The sequence below is a fragment of the Cavia porcellus genome, unplaced genomic scaffold (genome assembly GCF_034190915.1).
Source record: "Cavia porcellus strain 051 isolate PalLab524CR breed Dunkin Hartley unplaced genomic scaffold, mCavPor4.1 scaffold_7, whole genome shotgun sequence".
NCBI lineage: Eukaryota > Metazoa > Chordata > Mammalia > Rodentia > Caviidae > Cavia > Cavia porcellus.
This window is the reverse complement of record NW_026947490.1, coordinates 6,727,315-6,749,670: the sequence shown is the minus strand read 5'-3', so window position 1 is coordinate 6,749,670 and position 22,356 is coordinate 6,727,315. Positions and strand designations below refer to the sequence as shown.

General features: G+C 43.5%; 1 protein-coding gene across 1 annotated transcript; it reads left to right on the top strand.

Moving 5' to 3' along the window:
* Nucleotides 1-15,522: 15,522 nt before the first annotated feature.
* On the top strand, nt 15,523-21,914 carry Sod1 (superoxide dismutase 1). The gene is made up of 5 exons (XM_003467248.5): nt 15,523-15,723; nt 18,356-18,449; nt 19,572-19,641; nt 20,403-20,520; nt 21,474-21,914. The coding sequence occupies exons 1-5, from the start codon at nt 15,652-15,654 to the stop codon at nt 21,579-21,581; spliced, it is 462 nt and encodes a 153-aa protein (XP_003467296.1). The 5' UTR covers nt 15,523-15,651; the 3' UTR covers nt 21,582-21,914.
* The last annotated feature ends 442 nt before the right edge of the window (nt 21,915-22,356 follow it).

Genomic DNA, 22,356 nt, shown 5'->3' with positions numbered 1-22,356 from the left:
ATTGTCTGATTGGAACTGTTTTCCATGCATGTGTCTTGTGATTGATAGGTCATGCCCACTTGTCCAGCCAGCTGACTAGGCCCTAATATCCTGCCTCAGCTGGGTTTAAACATGGGATTCTCTTGGCTCAGATTGCCAGAGTCCCTGGATCACAGGCATGAGCCATCATGCTTAGCCAAAGTGACTCTTAAACAAATTGAATATAAATATAGCCAGCTGCTAAAAAAAGTTACAAGAATAATAGATATTCATAGTTAAGGGAAAAATGAAAGCTGAACAGAGAGCAAAAGTGAAAATTAAAAGCCCACTCCGGCGCCAAAAATCCTCTTCCCAGCTTCTACTTCACCAGCCCCTTCTGAGACCTCCCTAACTTTCTCCCTTCCCAGTGGAGGGAGAACCTCCCTAACTTTCATTCCCTTCCCTGACTATAAGAGGCTTCTTTGGAAGTGGTTACTTGCCTTGAGCTGGGCAATTCCACTCCAGTCAACCAGACTCTTCAGAGAAATGCTCAGTCTGATCTTGCTGATGGATCTTCCCTTTCTCCCACATAGCCTGCAGGAGTGGACAGGGACCAGGTCAAAGAACTGGTCCAGCCACCTCTTAACAAATTATGCAGGATACCGTTATAGCTCCCCAGGGAATGTCAGGGACTTACCACTTACATTCCTGGCTGGAGACTTCAGCTGGGTGGGAGGGGATTCTTGCTAGTCCTCTAAATCTGGAGGTCTGTGGATTAATACGCAAGACTGGAGCTGTGTCATCTGTCATCTTGTGGTTGGCTCTTTTTCTTCAGTACAAAACAAGGCCACCTTCACTATGTCATGTTGGCTGCTCTAAAGGGAATCTGCCAGCAACCTGGGCTTCTGTGGCTACTAAGATTCTTTTGCCAGTGTTATGGCTCTGTGTCTTATGGCTTAGATCTAGAATGCCTCCCAAATCTCATGTGTTCAGAGGTGGGGGTTTGGAAGATGAGTGGATCAGGGGGATGTTATAGCCATCAGTGGATTAATCCATCCAGCAGCTCATAGTTGAATATGCTGTTAGGTGGGCTGGGTCCAAAGAGGAGGAACCTTGAGGGTGTGATTTTGAAGGGTACATTTTGGGCCCCTGGTTCTCCCTTCTCCCTGCCTCCTGCTGCCACGGGATGGGCAAATTTCCTCCACTATGTTCTTTTCTGCTGCTATTTTAGCAGAAAATGCCACCTCCCAGCCAGGATTCTTCAGTTTCTTAGTTGCCCAGGTAACAGTTCCTGTTGCAGTCCCGGTTGCTCCCTGTCTCCTAGAAACAGCTGGTCACTATGATGCACATTGTATAAACCAATCCCCAGCTGACAAGCCATTCGCCTCTGTACTTCCTGTTTGCTTATCTCAGATAAGCCCTAGACCACCAGAGATGGCCCGCTATTTTGGGAATGATACCACCAATCAGTGCCTGTAGACATAAATAAATCTGCCTCCAAATCTTGGGTATCCTTTCAGTGTCTTCTATGAAGACAACCAATATGGATCCTGGAAAAAAGGAGGTAAGATGTGTTATGTACACATACCAACTCCATACAGGAACTGTAAACACTGTGGGTATGCACAGAATGAGGCCAGAGTAAGCCCACCTTGTCTGGGGAGGAAGGAGATCTGAACTCCAGTGCTGCTGGGTTCCCTCCTTTAAGCTGGGGGTGTCTGGCATTTTGTCCTGGTGATGGAAAAGCTGATTAATATACCATGTATCTTGGTAACTCCCCTCCACATACGAGTTTCCATTGATCCACTCTGGGGATGGACAGTAAATATCCCATACTCTACCGGTTCCTTTCTCCTTTTTCATCTCCCTTCCCTCCCCCCCTCTTGCAGTGAATACACGTACGTAACACATCTTGATTCCTTTTTTTAAAATCTCCTTTCCTTTCCTCCCTCCATCTCTCCTTCCCCTTCCTCTTTTAGAAAGATCTATTTCCTATTATCTATCTTTTATTTTGCTCTTTAATTTGGGTTTCTCATATAAGAGAAACTGTATGATACTTGTGCTTGTGCATTTTACTTATTTCCCTTAACATTATAATCTCGAGGTCCACCCATTTTCCTACAAATGACTTACGTTTACCCTTCATTATGGTGGAGCAGTGGGCCAGTGTGTATTTTTTTTTATCCATTCCTTTGTTGATGGACATGTGGGCTGCTTCCATGATTTAGCTGTTATGAGTTGTGCTGCTATAAATACAGGTATGCATATATCCCTATAATATGATATCTTTAACTCTTCGGGAAGATACCTAGAAGGGAACATCTGGGTCAGATGGAATTTCTATTTCTGGTTTTTTAGAGAAATCTTCATACTGATTTCCATAGTGGTTGTACTAGTTTACATTAATACCATTTGGAGAAGGGTTCCAATTTTCCCCACAGCTTCACCAGCATTTATTATTATTTGATTTCTAAGCCCAATTTTTTTCCTTAGAAAAATGCAGAACTGAAGAACAGCTTGCATTTTGTTTTCATACCCAAATTTGATTAATTCATCAAATATTAGGTTTATTCTGCTCCTATCACCAAGCTGGTACCAGAGGGTCAGTGACGAATAAAATGGGCCAGGCATGGTAGTGCACGCCTATAATCCCAGGACTCAGGAGGCTGAAGCACAAGTTTGAGGCCAGCCTGACCTACATAAGCAAATTCAAGGAGGCCTGTACTGCATAGTGGTCTTAGACCCTGTCACAAGCAAACCAACCAACAAACAGAGTGGTTCATTTATGAGCTGGCTTCAGGTAGGGAGAAAAAGCTCTCCAAGCACTGAAAACCTCAACTTGTTGTCAAGCAGGGATGAATCATTTTTTGGCAGGTAGGGGAGGCGGGTGCCCGGAATTGAACTCAGGACCTTGTTCTTGCCAGGCAGGCACTTGTGTCGCTGAGCTATATCCCTGGCTTAAGGATGAATCTTACAGCTTGTGTATTTTGGCTTAGCATGATTTTGTTAAGGATTTAAAATTTTTCTCATATTGAATTTATTTTATTTTATTTGGGTGTCAAGGGCAGATTTAGTTATATGACTCAATTTGTGGTACATGTCTATAAGAAAGTATATCCCACTGGGATGTGAACATTCAACACGAGCTCTGCTATCTCAACAAGTCTTTTGAGCCTCGGTCTTGCTATGTAATGCAGGCTGGCCTTGAACTCATGGTGATCCCCCTGGCTCAGCCTCCAGAGTGCTGAGATTACAGAGGTGTACCCCACACCACACACACTGTCTCAAGTCTTTAAGTGTACAGTATTATTAAGTATAGGTACTAAGTTGTACAGCAGATCTCTAGAGTCAATTCAGCTGTCTTAAATGAAACTTTATACCCCTTTGATCCTGTCTTTAAAAAACCCAAACCAACAAACAACAAAACCAAACAAAAAACAAATAAAAAGCAAAAAAAAACTGGTAAAGGTTTAACTTCTCACAGATTCAGATAAAGTCTGTGACTGATATACTTTAAAACACACCTTAAAAAGAAATCAAATGAAACACACTTCAGTTTCTGGTATAACTGTTTACATTCTTCTCTGTGTGTGCCATGTCACACCCATTGCAGATTCTGTAATCCGATTAAGGGTTTCTCACACAGCACAGCTGCACCCCCAGAGTTTCACCACCCAGAAGCTGATACCCCTTTACAATGGTTATATAAATTCATATAATTTGGTGCTTGCTTCAGGTTTATGTAAAAGATCAAGTTCCCTTCAAGTGAGAGAACAACAATAAAAGGCATGTTAATGTACAAAACAGCATTTGAAATGTTTAAAATAGGTTTAATAAAAACACAAGCCAGCAACCCCCAGGAGGAACTTCCTGTGAAGGCAATTCACAAGTTTACACAGAAGGCTAAACACAGGAAAATGTATCTCTTTGTAAGAATAACCAAAGAAATGGGAATTAAAAATGAGATTCTCTTTCTTGCCCCTCAGATTGGTGAAGAGGCGGATATGATTGTGGTTTGGTGAGTTTGCAGGGAATCAATAACAACGTGGAAATGGACTAACAGGCAACCATTTCTCAGCACAATTTGGCAGACACCTATGAGTATCACTGACACTTTTAGCAGTCTGCATGTCAGAAGCATTTCACAAGTCATAAGAATTCACACAAGTCCATAATTCACAATACCTGTTCTAAGAGTAAAAAATTTAAAACATACACATAACACCCATCAGCCTAAGACTAACCTGTGTCTTTCAAAAAGAGAAGGTCAAGATTAACCTGTGACTGACAGTACTTGAGACAAAGATCTTTGCAGTGTATCATTAAAATAGTGTCATATAAGATTAGCATGGATCCTAAATGCAATGACAGGAGTTCTTATGAAAAGCAGAAAGAGCCTGACACAGTCGTGCACAACTACAATCCCAGCATTTTAGGAGGATTGCAAATTAAACTCAGCTTGAGTAATTTAGCAACTTAGTGAGACATTGTCTCAAAATAAAAATTTTAAAAAAGCCTTGGGGCTATAGCTCAGTGCAAGAGTCCTGAGTTTGATCCCCCTGTATCAAAAACAAAAATGAAAACAAAAGGAAGAACACATAGACACACGTATGTGAAAACAATGACAGTGGTGGCAGAGATTGGAGGGATGGGTCCATAAGCCAGGGAACAATTAGAGCCACCAGAAACTATAGCAGCCAAGGACAGACTCACAGTCCTCTTGCCATCTTGATGTTGAACATCCAACCCATATAACTGGGGGGAATACATTTCTATTATTTTAGGTCATTCTACAGTGATTTATTATGGCAGCCCTAGAAAAATATAAAAAGAATTTCACTAAAAGTGGCACACACTTGGACTAGAAACAGGAGTGGCACTCTTGATCTACCCCTTTTTATTTCTTGAGTTTATTTCTTAGTATTTTAAACTTAAAAAAAATTTTAATGTCACCACAGGGGTTCATAAAAGCAAAGGTAGGTGGGGCTGGGGTTAGAGCTCTGAAATGGAATTTTCCCCTTGCTTATGCAGAGGCCCTAGGTTCCATCCCCAGCTCCAAGAAAAAAGGCCTGGGAGAGTGTGGGAGAGGCAGAGTCAGTGTCAGAATGATGCAATGTGAGAAAACCCAACTGGCCGTTTCCGGCTTTGGCTTGAATGTGAAGGAAGTGACCCTGGAGAAGTTCAGGAAAGACACACATCTTGATTTCAGCTCAGTGAGACACGCAGGGGGTTTGTGACATCTAAAAACATCAGACAATAAATTTCTGTGGTTTTGAACCATTATATCTGTGGTTACTTCCACGCCAGCCACAAGAAACCCATGTAACTGCAATTCTTGGTCAACTTTGCATCTTGTAGAAGAGAAATTCAGATCCAAGTGCTCAGATGGCAGGAGAATCAATACCTAATTTCAGATCTTCTGAACTTTAACTGTAAAATGTGTTCACAAATAAGAAGACAAAACCACATTTTACCTCTAACATGTTTTGTTGTAGTCTAACCTCCTGGCACATTTAAAACATGGTGTTATAGATTAGAAACTGGTGGTCGGTTTAACACCAGCTAATTAAATCAGCATGGTGCTGAGTGTAGATGGCCCACCTGAGGAAAGTTGTCAACATAAATAGAGATGTGGAGAAGAAGAGCTGGGCGTTGTGTTGCTGTTTTGTGCTGTTGGTTCTCCTGAGAAGCTTGTCATGACTAACTTCCCCAGTATGAATTCAGCCACTATCACTGGAGGAGCTCGGGACCTTGTCACTGAGAGTGGCTGTGGTTCACTTTGGGGGAGCTCTGCTTCTTATATTAAGCATCTCTTCCTGGATTGGGAGGCAAAGATGTGTGCTATTTAATCTCCAAGAGAAGCTTGTCATGCTGGCTTCCTGGAATGTACTCAACTGTTATCATCAGACCTCAAGACCTTGCTGTTGCTGAGGATGGCTGTGGTACTTTTCAGGTAGCCTTGGTCCTTATTTTGAGCGTGACTTCTTGACTCCAGTCTAAAACCCTCAACCTACCAGCACAGCTCCTTCACCCTGTTGGCATAGACTTTCTGGCTTCCATGACTGACCTTTGGGCCATCCTAGCAGATCTGTAAAGCAGATTGGCATAGAGTCCTTGTTGTGGGCTCTAGACCTCCAGTTGGACTCATGGGAGGGATTGTCATGGGCTCTAGGTTTTCATCTGGACTCATGCAGGACATTGCTGTGAGATCCAGGTCCTTGGCTGAATATTCTGGGTCTTTAGTGTTGTGGAAAGATCTCCTGCACTTTCTTGTATTTAATTCTCGGTGAAAATTTAGCTAATTAACATTTCTAGAGGATTTCTTATTTTTAAAAATAAAAATATTCCATACCCACACTCAAACCAACTTATTAAGAACCACTCTTTCAGTCTGTTGAACTGGTCTGGCTTGTTTTCCTTAGTACAATTGGACTGTCTTTTATCTCAAACTAATTCAGAGTTTTTATTCCCATGAAAACAAAGAGTTTCACAACAGGAAAAACATATTCCTTTCCATGAAAAGTTAGTGTAGATATCAAGGGTCAGGGTAGAATTCAGTACCTGTTCATTGCAAAGAGTAGTAAAAAGATCACTACTTGGATTAGTGTTATTTTGTCTTTTTCTTTTTTATTGGTACCGGGGATAGAACTCACAACCACACACTTGCAAGGCAAGGCGCTTTTGCCACTGAGCTAAATCCCCGGCCCTGATTAGTGTTATTTTGAACCCATTTCTGTAACACACTAAAAGATCAACTCAGTGAACACATACAAAATTTGGAAGACGGCAAATGACATAGGAAGAAAAGCTGTTATTTTTATTAACATGCGAGAAGCAGGGCTGGGGGTTCAACTCAGCAGCACAAGCACCTGCATGACATGAGGTCATGAGTTTGATCTCTGTGCCAAAGACAGAAAGAAAGAAATTAAAAAGGAAAAGTAAACCAGCTGGGAGTGGTGGCGCATTCCTGTAATCCCAGCACTTAGGAGGCTAAAGCATGAGGATTGTTGCAATTTCGACACAATCCTGGGCTACAAAGCGAGCCTATAGCCAGCCTGAACTGCATAACCAGACTCTGTCTCAAAAAAGAAAAAAGAAAGAAAGAAAGAAAGAAAGAAAGAAAGAAAGAAAGAAAGAAAGAAAGAAAGAAAAGCAAACCCTAAGGACTCTGGTTGCTTCTCATTTTATTGCTGTTGTTGAATCAGGATGCATGATCAATATCAATATTTTGTGATATTTAGTTACTTTTCTTTCTTATATTCAATATACAGAATTAAAGAAATCAGGTAAGATCAGTGGCTGCGTGTGGTGGCACATGGCTGTAAACCCAATATTTGAGAGGCTGAGGTGAGAAGATCTTTGCTAGTTTGAGACCAGCATTGGGCTACAAACTGAGCTCAAGGCCAGCATGAACTGCATAGTGAGACCCTGTCTCAAACATAAAATAATGTAAGAACAATGACCATACGTCACTTTAGGCTCTAAAACCAATTCCATGACATGATTCAACCTGTCAGCCTCGAGTTTCGGAAGCCTGAGGTCCATTGTGGGTGGACCTCACATTTCTATTGTCTCCAAGTCTGTAATTTAAACTCTTGGTTTATAAACGGAGATAATAACACTGCCTCCTGAGAGCAGGTGCTTGTGGGTACAAAATGAAACCAGTGTGAAAACCACGCATGGACTCTTGGTGCAAAAGGAAAATCCTGCGGGTGAAGGAGGCAGTCGTGGCAGGAGGGAGAACATACAGCAGTGGGGTGCTGCTCTCTGCACCCCGGCGAAATGCCTGCGTTCTCTGGCAAAGCACAGGGGAGACCTCTGCCCAAACAAGGGGGTCCTTATTCAAATTCCTGCACCAAGTCGGCTGGAGCTGAGAACTGTCCTGCTCCCGCATTGCTGGCTTTGTGCCAGTTTTACACTGAGCTTCGGAATCTACGCCTCAACTTTTTAGTGGTTTCCTCTTCAGTTCATCTAGTTAAAGTATTTAGGAACATACTAAAGATTTTTTTCCTCCCTGATTTTGTGAACCAGTTGGGATTCTTTATTTTTAAAATTTTTTCTAAGCATAATATTTACTTTTTTCCAAACCCATTTTATTCATAGATAAAAAGAAAGAAAGGAAAAAAGAAAAAAGAAAGAAAGAGGGGGCTGGGGATTTAGCTCAGCGGCATAAGCACCTGCCTTGCAAGCAGGAGGTCGTGAGTTCAATCCTCAGTACCGATAAAAAAAAAAAAAAAAAAAAGAGAGAGAAGAAGAACTACAACAATGTTTTAAAGCATGTCAATCGGAGGCAATAATGGTACATTACTGCACACTGGGATGCTCTGAGTAAGTGGAAAGACCCCATCTTACTTTATTGTAAAGCTCTATAATCTTTGGCTTATTTTACTGTTTAATTCCCTGCAAGATGAGTGCCTGAGGGCGCATTCACACACATACACACACACACACACACACACATTTGCTGCCGTCACTGGGCAGGTCTCGGGCCAGGCTGTAAACTCATCAGGCAGAATGGGCAACTAGGGTTGATTTCGATTATCAGGGTTTCCACCAGCCAGAAGGGGAGGACAGACAGTATAAGGAAATCTGGACTCTGTTAGGAAGGCAGAAAGTGGGAAGGATGGGTGGTGGGAAAGCAGCAGCACCTGTGGGTTTCTATTTCAATTCAGCTGCATATAGTAATTAAGCATTCTCAGGTAAGTAAGAGACATCACGGACAAAATAATGAAACTACTTATCTTTTTCTCAAGTCTGATTCACCCAGTCTTTACAATCATCATTTTTTTATGTATTCTTGATTTATTAAAAAATGTTTATAATATGATATAGTATAAATCCTAAACACTTTGTTTTTCTGGAGTCAGTGTGTCACTGTATAGCCCAGGCTGACTTCAAACTCACAGTGATCCTTCTGCCTCAGCCTCCCGAGTGCTGGAATTACAGGCGTGCGCCACCACACCTGGCCAACCCTAGCCATTTTAATGAATTAATGATTACTAATGCCATCTGTCTGGCCAGCACCCTGGAGTCTTCCTGGACTTCTGTCTCCCAACATCCTATCATCAATCCTAAGGCACCGCATCAAGCTCGGGGCCCAGGGCTGGTGTGACAGAGCTGGAGAAGGCAGGCTGTCTCCCTTGGCATGAGAGCCAGCCACACGCTGTCTGGAAGCAGCACCCCTGCCATGGGATCGGGTGCCCCGATGGTGGGCAGTAACTATGCTGAAACTTAAAGCCACTTGCTCCTGTGGATGACAAATGGGGACAAGAAGCCTTTCTCTAAAGAAGAACAGGAGAGATGCCAGGTGAGGTTGACATAACGGTTTTCGGGCACAGAGAATTGATATTTTGGATATGCCTAGGAATAAACACACTTCAGGATGGGGAAGAAGGTCAGTTTTCAACAGAACTGGTATACAATTTTATGTGGGGGTGGGGGTGGGCAATGCACACTGGCTTATTTTGTGGCCACTCAATGGTCAAGGTCCTTGGGGTACCAGTCCCATGCCATCCCCAAGTTGGAGCTGCCAGACTAGGAGAGAAGCAGTTGCTCACCTCTAAAAAAAAAAGTAAATGCTTTGAGTTTGACAGATGATTTTGAGGCAAGGGGTGACCGGAAGTCCTGGTTTGCCCACACGGTCTCACCTACTTTGTAGCTGCCCATGATTCTTAGGAGCAGTCCTCTTTGACTTCAAAATGTCCCAGTTCAGACAATGAATTATTGAGTCATCTATCTTTGATAATTATTGGTTTCAAACACTTTTTACCTAAGGGAGATTTTCTAAATATTTTTAACATCCATTTAGAAATCCAGTTTATTTTCACAAAATGAGTGCAGAATTTTACTACAGCGATAGGGGTATAGCTCAGTAGTGAAGTTTATGCTTAGCACATGCAAGGCTCAATCGATCCCCTCTCCCTTCCACTCCAGCACACAAGAATCATCACATTGCAGCCATCACTGGTTTAGAACCAGACTGGACACTGCTGGACACAGGGGTTGGTACAGCCTTTTCCCACTGCTGCCTGATCTCAAAGCGTTTGGCCTTGGAATAGCAGGACAGGGAAGGAAGAGTGTTTATTAGGGGACACAGAATAGGGAACATCAGAGGAGGGTTATCTGGAGACAAGACTGTGAGGCCTGGTGTAATGAACACCTCCTCCAGGAAGCTTCTAGCATGGATGAAGAGATCATGGGACAATCTGCTGAGTCTTTGATGGGACTGAGAGTCCTCTGGGCAGTTGGATGGCCCAGAACTGTCTTGTGAGCACACTAAATTGCTCTCAGGCTGGTGCTGAACACATCACTTTTCATTTGATAGGCTTTTGTTTCCTTTTGTTTTGTTATTTTGGAGACAGGATCTCACTATGAAGCCCAGGCTGTCCTTGAACTCACCATTCTCCTGCCTCACCCTCCCAAATGCTGGGATAATCGTCACACCCAGTTTGACCAGTGTTTCTTGAACTTAACATTATCTATACTGAGATAAGAGATTAGGGTGCTGCTAGCCAGCTGAGCAAGTAGGTGTGAGCTGTCCATTGCGGCCATCCAGGACACAACTGCAGAATACAGTTCCCAAGCCTCGGCCAATCAGAGAGGGAAATCTTCAATTCTCCTGGTGCAAAACCAAGCAGGTTTTTGCTAGGCCAGACTAGCTCTGACATCAGCCTGAAGGACGAGGGATATAAAAGACTTCCGCCAAAACCTCAAAGCCATTGTAAAGTTTTCTCAATGGCCTGCTCTTTGTCTGCAGTGTATTCTTTTCCTATCTCTACTTGGCCTGTTCTTATTCTAAAGAGGGTATTTCTATTGGTACCTTTAATAACCATGAATCCTGGCTACCTTTTGCACGTGTACTGTCCAGTTCTTTGTTCAAGAAACCAAGAACCTAGACTGCATCGGATAGAAATCTGGTTATGGTTGTTTAACCAAGTAAAGGTTTGTTCCTCTTAGGATCAATGTCATCTTCTTAAGAATATTTTTGTTGCTGGGGCTTGAACACAAGGCTTCTGAGCTACATCTCTGCAAGCAGTGCCATCTTGGGAGGACATAACAGTACAAGATACCTTCTTCCCACATTTGTGGTTCTGCATGCCGAGATTTCAGATCTCCTTGGTCAACTGTGGTCCAGAAGTACCAAATAGAAAATTTGGAAATAAAACGTTCCTAAGTATTAAGCTGCATGTTGCTGTGAGTCATCTGATGAAATCACAAGCTGTCCCACCTGAGACAGGAATCATCCTTTAGTGCATCCAAGCTGTGTGCACGCACTACATCAGCCACTCAGGAGCTGTCACAGTTGGCAGATTGCTGTCATGGTGTCACAGTGCTTGTGTTCAAGTACCCTTCTCTGCCGGTCTGTCGGTCTGTCTCTGTCATCTTTTTTGAGATAGGGTTGTGCTGTGTAGTTGAGGTTGGACTTGAATTCATTTTGTAGCCCAGGCTGGTCTCAAACTCACAGTGGTCCTCCTGCCTCAATCTCCCTAGTGCTGGGATTACAGGCGTGTGCCACCATGCTGGGCCTCAAGCAGCCGCTCTTTTACTTCCCCAAGGTGCAAGAGCAGAGATCCTGCCACCTGGACATGCCAAAGGAAAACCCTCAAGTGTTACCTTTAAATGAAAGGACGAAAATGCACTAAGATATTTTGAAAGACCACACTGTCAGAACTTTTACTACAGTACATTGGAATAATTTTCCTATTTTATTATTAGTCATTGTTAATTTCTTCCTTCGCCTGATTTATAAATTAAACTTAATAGGTATGCATGCAGAGGAGAAACAGGATACGTCATGTTTGGTGCTATTCGTGGCTCTGGGCATTGCTCAGGGTTTTAGAAGTATGCTCAGTGCATATGAGGGACAGCTGTACCAGTGTGGAAAAGATGTGATTCAGTTGGGCTTTGGGGAATTTAATGATCCTAAACAAAACATGTTCTTTTGTATCTTTTGTCTTTAAGTTTCAGTTTTTGCACCATTCCTAAAAACTTCACTTTAAAACAATTCTACTATAGGGTGAAGGCCCCCTGGGGGCACCCCAATACGGTAAGACCATCATCACTTTACAGAGAACCAATCAGAAGAGTGCTATCCCCCACCCCTCTTCCCTGGCCCCATACCAGGGATTAAACTCAGGACCTTACACTTGCCAGGCAGGTGCTTATCTGGCTAAACTATATCCTCAGCCAAGAGTGCTATTTTATTTTATTTTTATTTATTTTTTTGTCTTTTTCATTTTTATCGGTACTGGGGATCGAACTCACGACCGCCTACTTGCAAGGCAGGTGCTTATGCCGCTGAGCTAAATCCCCAGCCTCTAAGAGTGCTATTTTAGATCAATGAAAAACTTACTATTTTTTAATTCCTCACTTAAATCTGGTGCTGTTCACAGGACCAACCAGAAGATGCTCTTTTCAATCATTCATTTGCATATAGACACAACCAATCAAAAGACACTATTTCTGATCTTTCATTTACATGTAAGGGGAAACCAAATGACTTTTTTGATAGGCCAATTTATACATGGCCTGATGCCAAGTACGTTTTTGATAGGCTGATTTTCCCAATGTCTTATTTGCATGACAGAAAAATAAATGGGAATTTTGGATACAAAATACTCCTTTCCTCTAGCTTCAGGGCCTCTGTGAGCCTTTTCACCTGTCCACTCTCCCTCTGCCAAGTATCCTTGGAACCTGGAAAGACACCCCAGTGGCCAGCACTGCCTTCTAAACCTCTTAAAAACCTCTAGACAAAGAACCTTCTTGGGATTCCAGTTGAGAACCCCCTCTCAGCTAGCGGGAGTTTAGTTTCTTGCTTTTATAGCTTTTAAATAAATTTGTTTGTACCCCACCCTCTCATCCAATTTCATTCATCACCCTAGGACACAACTCCAGCACTGGGCTATCAATATGGTAGTTGACATACTGTCTTCCATAGTGGCTGTAGTGAATTTACATTCCCATAAACAGAATGGGAACAAACAGCCTGGAATTAGAATTTTGCATATGATGTGTCACTGTCCAGATGATTAAATAGGCAGCTAATTCAGAATTATGCAAAATTCCATTCCCTAGTATCAATCTTCAGGACTGAAAAAAAAGCCCACCACCACCACCCACCCCATCTCAAAGCCAATAATCTCACTGTAGTCTGTGTCATCTGGGTATACTCAGTTCTGATGTATTGAGTTATAAGTCACTATCTGAAGGCAGCTTTTTATATCTGTGAGCTGCCTTCTTGGCAAGTTTACAACAAAGCGAAATTCATTGCTGAACTTCCTGGAACCCAAAGAAACTCTGACCTCGGGCAAAACCTTTTTGGCTGGCATTTGTTTTTAGGTAACTGTTTATCATATGCTAATTATCTGGAGAATATTAGTGAACACAACAGGCAAATTATAAATAAACACACTTCTTAGAGGAAGTACATAATGTGATTTTTCTTATTTCTTTTCTTTTTTTTTTTGTCTTTTTCCTTTTTATTGGTACCAGGGATCGAACTCACGACTGCCTGCTTGCAAGGCAGGTGCTTATGCCGCTGAGCTCTGGCTAAATCCCCAGCCCCGATTTTTCTTATTTCTAATACAGGATACATTAGAATTCCATGGTCTACACAGACAGATAAATGAAAGTGTACTCTGAACGTGGCTGGAGCAGTTTCTGTTCTTATTTCACACTGGCTTTGACTTAGACCTCAGTACTCTGCTTTCCTTAAAACTAAATTCTGCTGAATGTGGTGGTGTGCACTGCTAATCCTCGCAGTGAGGAGGCTGAGGCATGAGGATCCATGAGTTTGAGGCCAGGCTGAAACATGAAGCAAAACCTGGTCTCAGAAAAACCCCACAAAAATGAACGTTGCTTTCTGAGCAGCAGAGGGAATGTGGATTGTAGTGACAGCTGTGATGAGACAGGAACTTTAAACTCAACACAGCAAACAAAACAGAAATCCCTCAGGGTGGTCCCATGGCCTCACCCACGTGGTGGTCTTAACCTGGCCTTTCAGGACTTCTTCCCACCTTCTCTTTGGAGTCAGGTCTCATCCCCATCCTGCATTTCACTGGGCATGAGGAATGCCATGAATGCAGAGGTCCTCTCCAGTAAACAAGTCACCAATGCAACTCCTGAGACCCTGCCTCAGATCTTGGGAGCCAGGGCAGGGCCGCCACTACTCCAGGAGCCCCTTGGGTGAAGCAATGTGGCCTTTGGGTTAGGTGAACCTTACTCTTGATCAGAAAACTGTGGGCCATTTGTGTGGTTACCCAGGGACTCCCAGGGGACCCAGGATGAACACTTTCTTCCACCATTGCCCTGTGAGTTTCAAAACTCTTCCCCAGCTCCAAGTGATGCACTGTTGGAGAAGAAGAATCAGCTGTTGAGCCCAGTATGATACCCTGGAGGGGAGGAGGTCTGTTTCAGCCCACCGCATTTTGGTGTCCCCCACCTACCTTTGAATTCCACCTCCCAGGCCCAGACCAGTCCTTGCTGCTTTCCAAAGGTGTTTCTGGGGTTCCCGAAGGTCAAATCCCTCCTATGCACACCAACAGCAAGTGTTTCTGTACCATTCTTTGAAAATTATGACATATTTGTCTAAAATTGTTCATTTAAAAACAACAACAAAACCCTCTTCTCTGACTGAAGTGTACCACAGAGCAATGCTGTTGTAGACAGATGCAGGTTCAGGGTAACAATTCAGTGAAAGTTTATTCTGCACTCTGGAGAGGGACCTCTGATTGCTCTTAACTTTCCAGGCACTGCTGAGCACACATGTAAACCTGTTGATCCTGTCATTAAAAAAAAAAAAAACTCATGAAAATAGCTTGTGCTGTTTGCTTATTTCACAATATGGTTTTGAAATGTTTTCCTTGAAAAATTAATGTTTCTCTCTTCTGTTTTATGGAGATAGCATAAATTATTTAATCATTCTATCCTTGTCCTTGAGTGTGCGGCCTTAAAACAGACCAAAAAAGCACGAGAGGCATAGAAACCAATCAGGGTTATTTTGATATCTTGTGTCCTGGCCAGAAAAACAAACAACCCAAAAGAAACTCCCAAAAGCCAAAACTGTGCTAACCAAATGAGTAACTCTGTGTGCTAGAGACTAAGAAAATTACAAAAAAGAAAAGGTGAGACCAGGATCTGAAAGGTATCAATTGTAAATCAGACAGTGCAAAACAGAATAAAAAAATAACAGCTACGAAAAGCATCCATCTTGATGGGTCCTGATTTCTAAATAGCAAATGAGATGAGACCACCAAACTTAGTCCTAACTAATTACATTTTTAGACAAAGCAGCTTCAGATCTCCCAGGCACACCGGGTAGACCTCACCTTCCCGGTTTCTGCAGTGCGACCATCGGATTACACTTTCTGGAGGCTAAAGGCCGTTCTCCAACGGCTCGGGTTTCTAGAGCTTTCCTTGGCGCAGGGTAAATCGAGTCCGGCGCCACCTGGCAGGTCTCCCCTCGCGCCTTTAGCCCCGCCCTCGCGCGGCCTGGCCGCGGTCCCGAGGCCGCCATTGGAGGTGGGCAGAGCCCGCGGGCGGCGATTGGTTCCAAGCCAAGGAGGGCGGGCGCCAAGGTCCGGCCTATAAATCAGCCGAGCCGGCCGCAACTCGGTTTGCGCCGGTGTCTCCTGCAGCGTCTTCCGTCGTCAGCGCAGTCCTCGGGCCCGGACCGACGCACGCACCCCGCGAGTCATGGCGACCAAGGCCGTGTGCGTGCTGAAGGGCGACGGCCCGGTGCAGGGGATCATCCACTTCGAGCAGAAGGCAAGGCCGGGGGCAGAGGCCCGCGGCGAAGTCCGCCAGCCCGCGCACCTGCGCTCGGACCGCGTCGCGGCCCAGCTGCCCGCCCCCACTCGGATGCCCCGCACCGCCGCCCGCGTGCGCCCACTCGGTGCTGAGTCATGGCGCGGCCGGGCGGGGCGGCGGGGCGGCTGGGCCCGTAGTTGGGCCCGTAGTTGGGCCCGGAGCCCTGGGCCTCCCCGCGGCGCAGACCTCAGGCGGTAGTGGTGCTGGCCCCGGGCCTCGATCGCCGTCCGGGGGTGAAGAGCAGACGCTTTTGGGGGCGGCGTTGGTGGGTTAGCTTTTGATTTTTGCTGCGGAGGATCCCGGGGAACCTGAGTGGCGCAGTCCGATTTCCGGGCTGAAGAGCGCCGCAGGGCCCGCTTGGGGAATCGTCGCATCCGTTATCCTTTGGGGCTGCCTTTTGGACTTCAGTGTCTTGAGAGGTTAGCGGTCTGCGTACCGTTTGCGTAGAGCTGTCGGGCTAGAAGTGGTTTTTATATTGTATAATGATTGTGAAAAATGACACACAACAGAGACCTTATGCGACACTTCCCAGGAAAGTGCTAGGCTCTCCTGTTCTGGGTCAGGGTCAGGTCGCAGGGACAAAGAAGGTGGCCTTGGACGAGGATCCTTCTGTTTAAGGCTCCGGAAGCCGGAGAAAACCTTAGTGGCTTGGAGGATTTGCCAGGGCTGCGATTCTCCCTCTTGGTGCCTGGTGCGCTCATTTGAAGCCTCCTAGGAAATACACTCCAGGGCCAAGCCCCAGCCCTATTACAGAAAGGTTTGTCTCAGTGCGATCATTGCAGTTTTTTTTTTTTTTTTAAGTTTCCAAAGTGGTTTTAATATTAATGTAGGCCTGTGACTTGTGTACAGAGGGCGGGTTTTGGAATATGAAAGTTGCCAGACCTCTAGAGCTGGCACTTCATAACCGTTTTTGCAGCATTTTTTTTCAACCAAATTCTCTGTAAAGTGACTTTAAAATTGCACTCCCAGTAGGCAGTTTGCAGAAATAGTGGAAGTCGAGTTTTAAAGTATTTTGGTGCTGGGAATTGAAGTCAGGGTCTACTGCATGCTCTGTACTGCGAAGTTATACCCTTGGTTCTCAATTTTCTGGGCAAGTTTTGTAAAACATGTATTCAAAAGTAGCCTTTGTCAGTAATAATGCAAAGCACATGTATCACAGGGAAGGTGCTTGTGATAAGACTGAGCAGAACGTTAGTGAAATTACCAACTGGCGGGAAGTTCTGTTAGACACAGCCTGGCCATGAGAATATTTAATGTATGAATGATCAGAAACAATGTATGCAAGTCGCTGCATTTTCTTGAAGGGAGAACTGATATTTGAGTTTGTTTCTTTCATTGGTCTCTCCATATTCTGGAAGAAGGCTATATTTTTTGTTTTTGGCTAAATTTTGCAGTGCTTCATTTGGAAGACTTGCTACTGCCCCTTTTTTCTTTCTGGTACTGGTGAATACCCGTCCCTGTGGCCGCCAAGCAGTGTGAGGATCAGCTGTCCAGCTGCCCAGAGCAGCTTGCATGGGCCTGTGGTTGATTTCTAAACTTTATATTCGTGCTCTTTGTACTCGATAAAGACCTTTGGATAGTTAAGCATTTCAGTCAGCTCTGCAGGTTGGCACACGCAGTGCATTGGATAGAGACTCTTGGTTTGGCCTCTTGAGTGTTTACAATTTTGATTTAGTTGCACATTTTTAAAAATTGGAATTTTTTAATTTTGTTATTTTATTTTTTTAACCTCCAGGACCGGTTTCCTAGTTTATCTTGAAGTCTTTGGAGATCTGAGACAGCACTGCCTGGGGCAGTTTATACTCTTGTTTTGCTTTCCTGGCCTGTGTCAGTTGTGAGAGGCCAGCATGGTCCCTGCAGGCTGTATCACACAATGCAGCCTACTCTCTGAAGAACTTCTGGAGAGTGCTGTGCCTTACCCAGTCAACAGAGCTTTCGAAAAACCTGTCCTTTTTGTGTGTCTGCTTTGGCAACATCATGGTTGGAGGGGTAGGGATTCACATTTGAGTTTTTCTAAAATTAATACTGTATGAAGACTCGCTGTTTCTCAAAAAAAGGAAAAAGGGCAGTTGCTCGAATATTTGTCAGGTCAAATGTTAGGATTACTAATTGCGGGAAATTTTGTTGTTCATGGCTTAAAACCAGGAGTGAGTAGTGTATGAATGAGACTTAAAGTGGTTTACAGAAAGGTACACACCACAGGTGTCTGAAATTCAGGTGAGGAGGAATTGATAAGTTTAATTTTGTACTTGTTGGCCCTGGCTGTTGAAAAAAATGAGCCAAGTTAAAAACAAAGCAGTGTGCATCTCCCCATATCCCTGTGTGGTGTGCTTGCTGTGTATGTTTTCCCAGTCCCTGAGGTCCCCGAGGTCGTGATGATAACTTCCCGGGTTTCTGGATGCAGCCTTGGGGCACCATCGCCGTCACCCTGCTGCCTGAAAAGCGTGCAGTACTGCTTTGGTTTTCCTTTGTTTTGTCACCAGGCAGTTACCTGCATTTCACTGCTTAGACTAGTCTGTCATTAAGTGCAGTGAAATAGGTTGGTGGTATTTTTGGGTACTAAACTTAATGCATTTTTCCTTGAATAAAGGCAAACGGGCCCGTTGTGGTAAAGGGACGCATTACGGGATTGGTTGAAGGCAAGCACGGATTCCATGTCCATGAGTTTGGCGATAATACACAAGGTAGGTGATGTACTGGTGCAGGGATCACCTATACCTTAGCTCTCCAGTTGTGAGTCAAGGATTGAAAGTGCCTACTGCAGACACAGGCACAGGTGTGTTTGTAGTGCACTAGATAAGAACCCAACATGAAACCACAGTCCTACCAAAATACGCTGGTAGGCAGTGTAGCTCAGTGGGCAGGCCCTGGGTTCAATCACCAGTATGAGAGGGAGATACAAACTGAAGATAGAAGATGGTGGTGCTTTGGTATGAGTTTGATTTTTTTTTTCCCTCCCCCCATTTGAGATTAGAATTAAGTTAACAAAGCTTTATGGATAGACTTGTGTTTGGTGCTGTTTTCCTGTATTTGAGTAACAGTCTGAATTTCGTGTACAGACTCCTTAAGAAGAAAACTTGATTCATTTTGCTAGAACGTGTGTTTCACATACCATGGTTTGGTTTTCAGGAATTATGTAATGGCCAGACTTGATGCTTGGGAGGTGATCACCCTGTCCCTTTGACTTGCTAAGTGACTTCCTCTAACCTACCTGCTGTGTCCCTGTGTGGGACTCCAGGGCCTGGGTGGCAACTGTAAACACTGGAAACTTTCCATTGGCTGCAGAGTGAAGAAAGCCCCATCATGAAAGGACCTCCTGCCTGTCAGTTGTGGGCAGCCTGTGGCCCCCAGTAGTGCCATTTATACAGGTTGGCACCAGAATGCTGTCCTTGGAGCTGCGCAGGGCAGGAGCCCTTGGACATAGGTGTGGTTTAATATTCTGCCTGTACCAAGTAAAGACTGCAGGCAGAACTCCTTGGTGGTATGTTGCCGGGGAGATAAACCATGCTACCTTCTTAGAAATCAGGATTAGAATCAGGGGTTTAGTTACCAAAGAGCCATTGAACATGAAGTCTGACTTCTATTTTTTACAAATAGGAAGCAAAAGGCAGAGAAGGAGATTGACAAGTGTTAGTAATTAGCATTTGTCTCTACTCCCAGCCCAAGGTGTTGTTGCCTCCTGGTTGTATTAGCCCAGAAATCCTGATGCAGCTAGGTGCTTTCATCATTGGATGCAAATCGTCACTTTATTGTTAGAATTTATTGTTACTTTGATAATTTAGTTTTTTTTTTTTTTTTGGAAACAGGCTGTACCAGTGCAGGTCCTCACTTTAATCCTCTATCCAAAAAACATGGTGGGCCACAGGATGAAGAGAGGTGAGCGACAAGAGGTTTAGCTGTTACACCGAACGGCCAGGGCTTTGTGGGGTTAATATGGGCCCCTGCTTGCAAGAACTGAGATAACCGGGCAGTCTCCCTACCTCTGCTTTTGTATTTTTTTGGTCTCCCTCAGGACTCCCTCATCCCCAAGTACTGGAATGCCTTCTTCCCTGGGCTAAGGAGTTGACAAATGGGGACCCTTAAAACAATTGGTTTTGTAGCATTTATTGAATACAGAACTAATACAAATGCCAAAGGGAACTAATACAAGAAATATCATGAAAACAGTATGTCAGCCATTAGCAAAATAAATGTCATTGTGAAACATAGGCTTTTAGAGGTAAAAATTTTGGTCCTGGAAACTAGTTGAGACTCCCATTTCCATGTGTAAGTTTTGAAAGCCTTTCAGGAAAGTATTAAATTTTGTAGCAGAGGCCTACCAGGGTATTTTTTCTTCACTGTGCGAATAATTAGGTGGCTTAACTCAGTAGCTGAGGCTTGATATTGTGCCCCTAAAGTCAGAGAGTGCTCTGCAGACCGTTACTGTGCGGACCGAAAGCCTTGATAGAAGAGCTCTGTCTAGCTGCTTGTTTTTCAATTTGTGTTTTTCAACTTGTCAATCTGGAGAAGTAGTCTTGGGTGAAAATACTCAAGAGTTCACCCTTACATGTGCATCTCAAACTTTACTTTAGCTCATGCACTTTACTGATGTTCAGAGGACTCTAGTTCTAATTCGTCCGATGGCTTTTCACTGCTAGGCATGTTGGAGACCTGGGCAATGTGACTGCTGGTGCAGACGGCGTGGCCAATGTATCCATCGAGGACTCTCTGATCTCACTCTCCGGAGCAAATTCCATCATTGGCCGCACAATGGTGGTAAGTTTCCATACAAGGAGGATATGTGTGAGATTCCTTGCAATACACAGTTGTGTATCTTTTCATCACTTCTTAGGTGGTTGCTTCCAGTTTCTAAGAGTCATATAAATTGTACTTTCAGTTCAGATAAGGAAAAGCAGCGTTCTTATTGGGTGATTACAGTAAAAGTGATTTATCTAGGTTTGGTAAGCATGCTGTTGTCCTAAGACACAGTAAAAAGCAGGTTACATTGATCATATTAGACATGAATTTGGAAAACAGTAGTCTTTAGTTTCAAACAGCTAGATTTTCTTGCCATAAGTGCTTCCCTTTGTAGTTAAACAGAGCATTCTTTTGAGTATGCAATTTGGGATAGACGTCAGTATTACTGTTCTTGTTTACCCTTTGGGAAGGCTCTTCCCAAGTACCCCGAGGAGCCTGGGCTGCAGGCCTTCCCCTGGAAGTTAACTTTCAATGGGGACTTTTCTTTCAGCTGGCCCTTTAACTTCAGATTTTCTTAAGCCCTATTGGTGAAGTAGAAAAATCACTTATAAATGTTTGGTGTATAAAACTTTAGCAAAAGTACCGTTGCTAAATACTTTTAAGTATTCCTGGGATTGCCTGTTTATGACCTATAGTTCATTGGGTATGAAATCTTGAGTTTACTATAAACTAAAGTTACACTTAGTTTTTGTGGAGGATTAGGAACAGCATGTGGTGGCCCATAAGCAAGAAATATCAATGCTTTCCTTGTTAAAGGTAGAGGTAACATCTTTCACCAGCAAGGAAAACTTTTGTGTAGTAGTTTCTACTTTTTAAACTACTAGCATAAATATCCATATTATTTCTTTTACTAATAGTTTTTTAGTATACGATTTTCTAATATTAATTGTTCTCAGAAGTCTGGAATAGTGTTGGGAATAGGTGTTAGTTACTTGATACCCTACAATTAAATATTCTTAATCATTTTAAAGGTCCATGAAAAACCAGATGACCTGGGCAAGGGTGGAAATGAAGAAAGTACAAAGACGGGAAATGCTGGAAGTCGGCTGGCTTGCGGCGTGATTGGGATTGCCCAGTAAACATTCCCTGCTGTGTGCTCCAGTCCTGCTCACTCGTGTCATCCTGCTAGCTGTAGAGAAACATTAAACACTGTAATATTAAGTGTAATTTGTGTCTTTTTCTTAATTGCTTAAAATACTTCTGTAATGAGAACTGATTCATGTTCCTTTGGAAGAATTGTATGGTTTTATAAAGCTCATTCAATTAAAATGTCTGTTTCAGTGATTTCTGTATGTTGCCAGATTTGATCATCTGTAGATAGTAAATTTCCTGTCTGAAATTCTTCAATACTCATTCAAGCCTGCAAACACCTTGTGTGGCACTTTGAACCTATTAAAGTATCCAAACCAAAATTCTGAGCTTGCATACTCATTTCCATACACAACTTGAATGGAACTGACCATCTCTTAACACTGTTCTCAAAGTGTTTTAAGTTAGGCCATCAGAATGTATAAACTTTTAGCAGCTGATCCATTAGCTATGGCAGCCTAAACTTTGACCTTAGACAATAGGTTGTCCTTTGTCACCTTCAGGGAAACCTGTAAGGTACTAAAATTTATTGTAAAAGCAGATAATAATTTTCCTTTTTATCAGTATCGGGGATTGAACTCACGACTGCCTGCTTGCAAGGCTTATGCCGCTGACCTAAATCCCCAGCCCCAGGTGATAGTTTTAAGAGCTCTTTGGTAACTTAATGACCTTGAGTAATTACCTGCCTTAGAACTTTTTTTTTTTGTCTTTTCTTTTTTACGGTACCAGGGATTGAACTCACGACTGCCTGTTGCAAGACAGGTG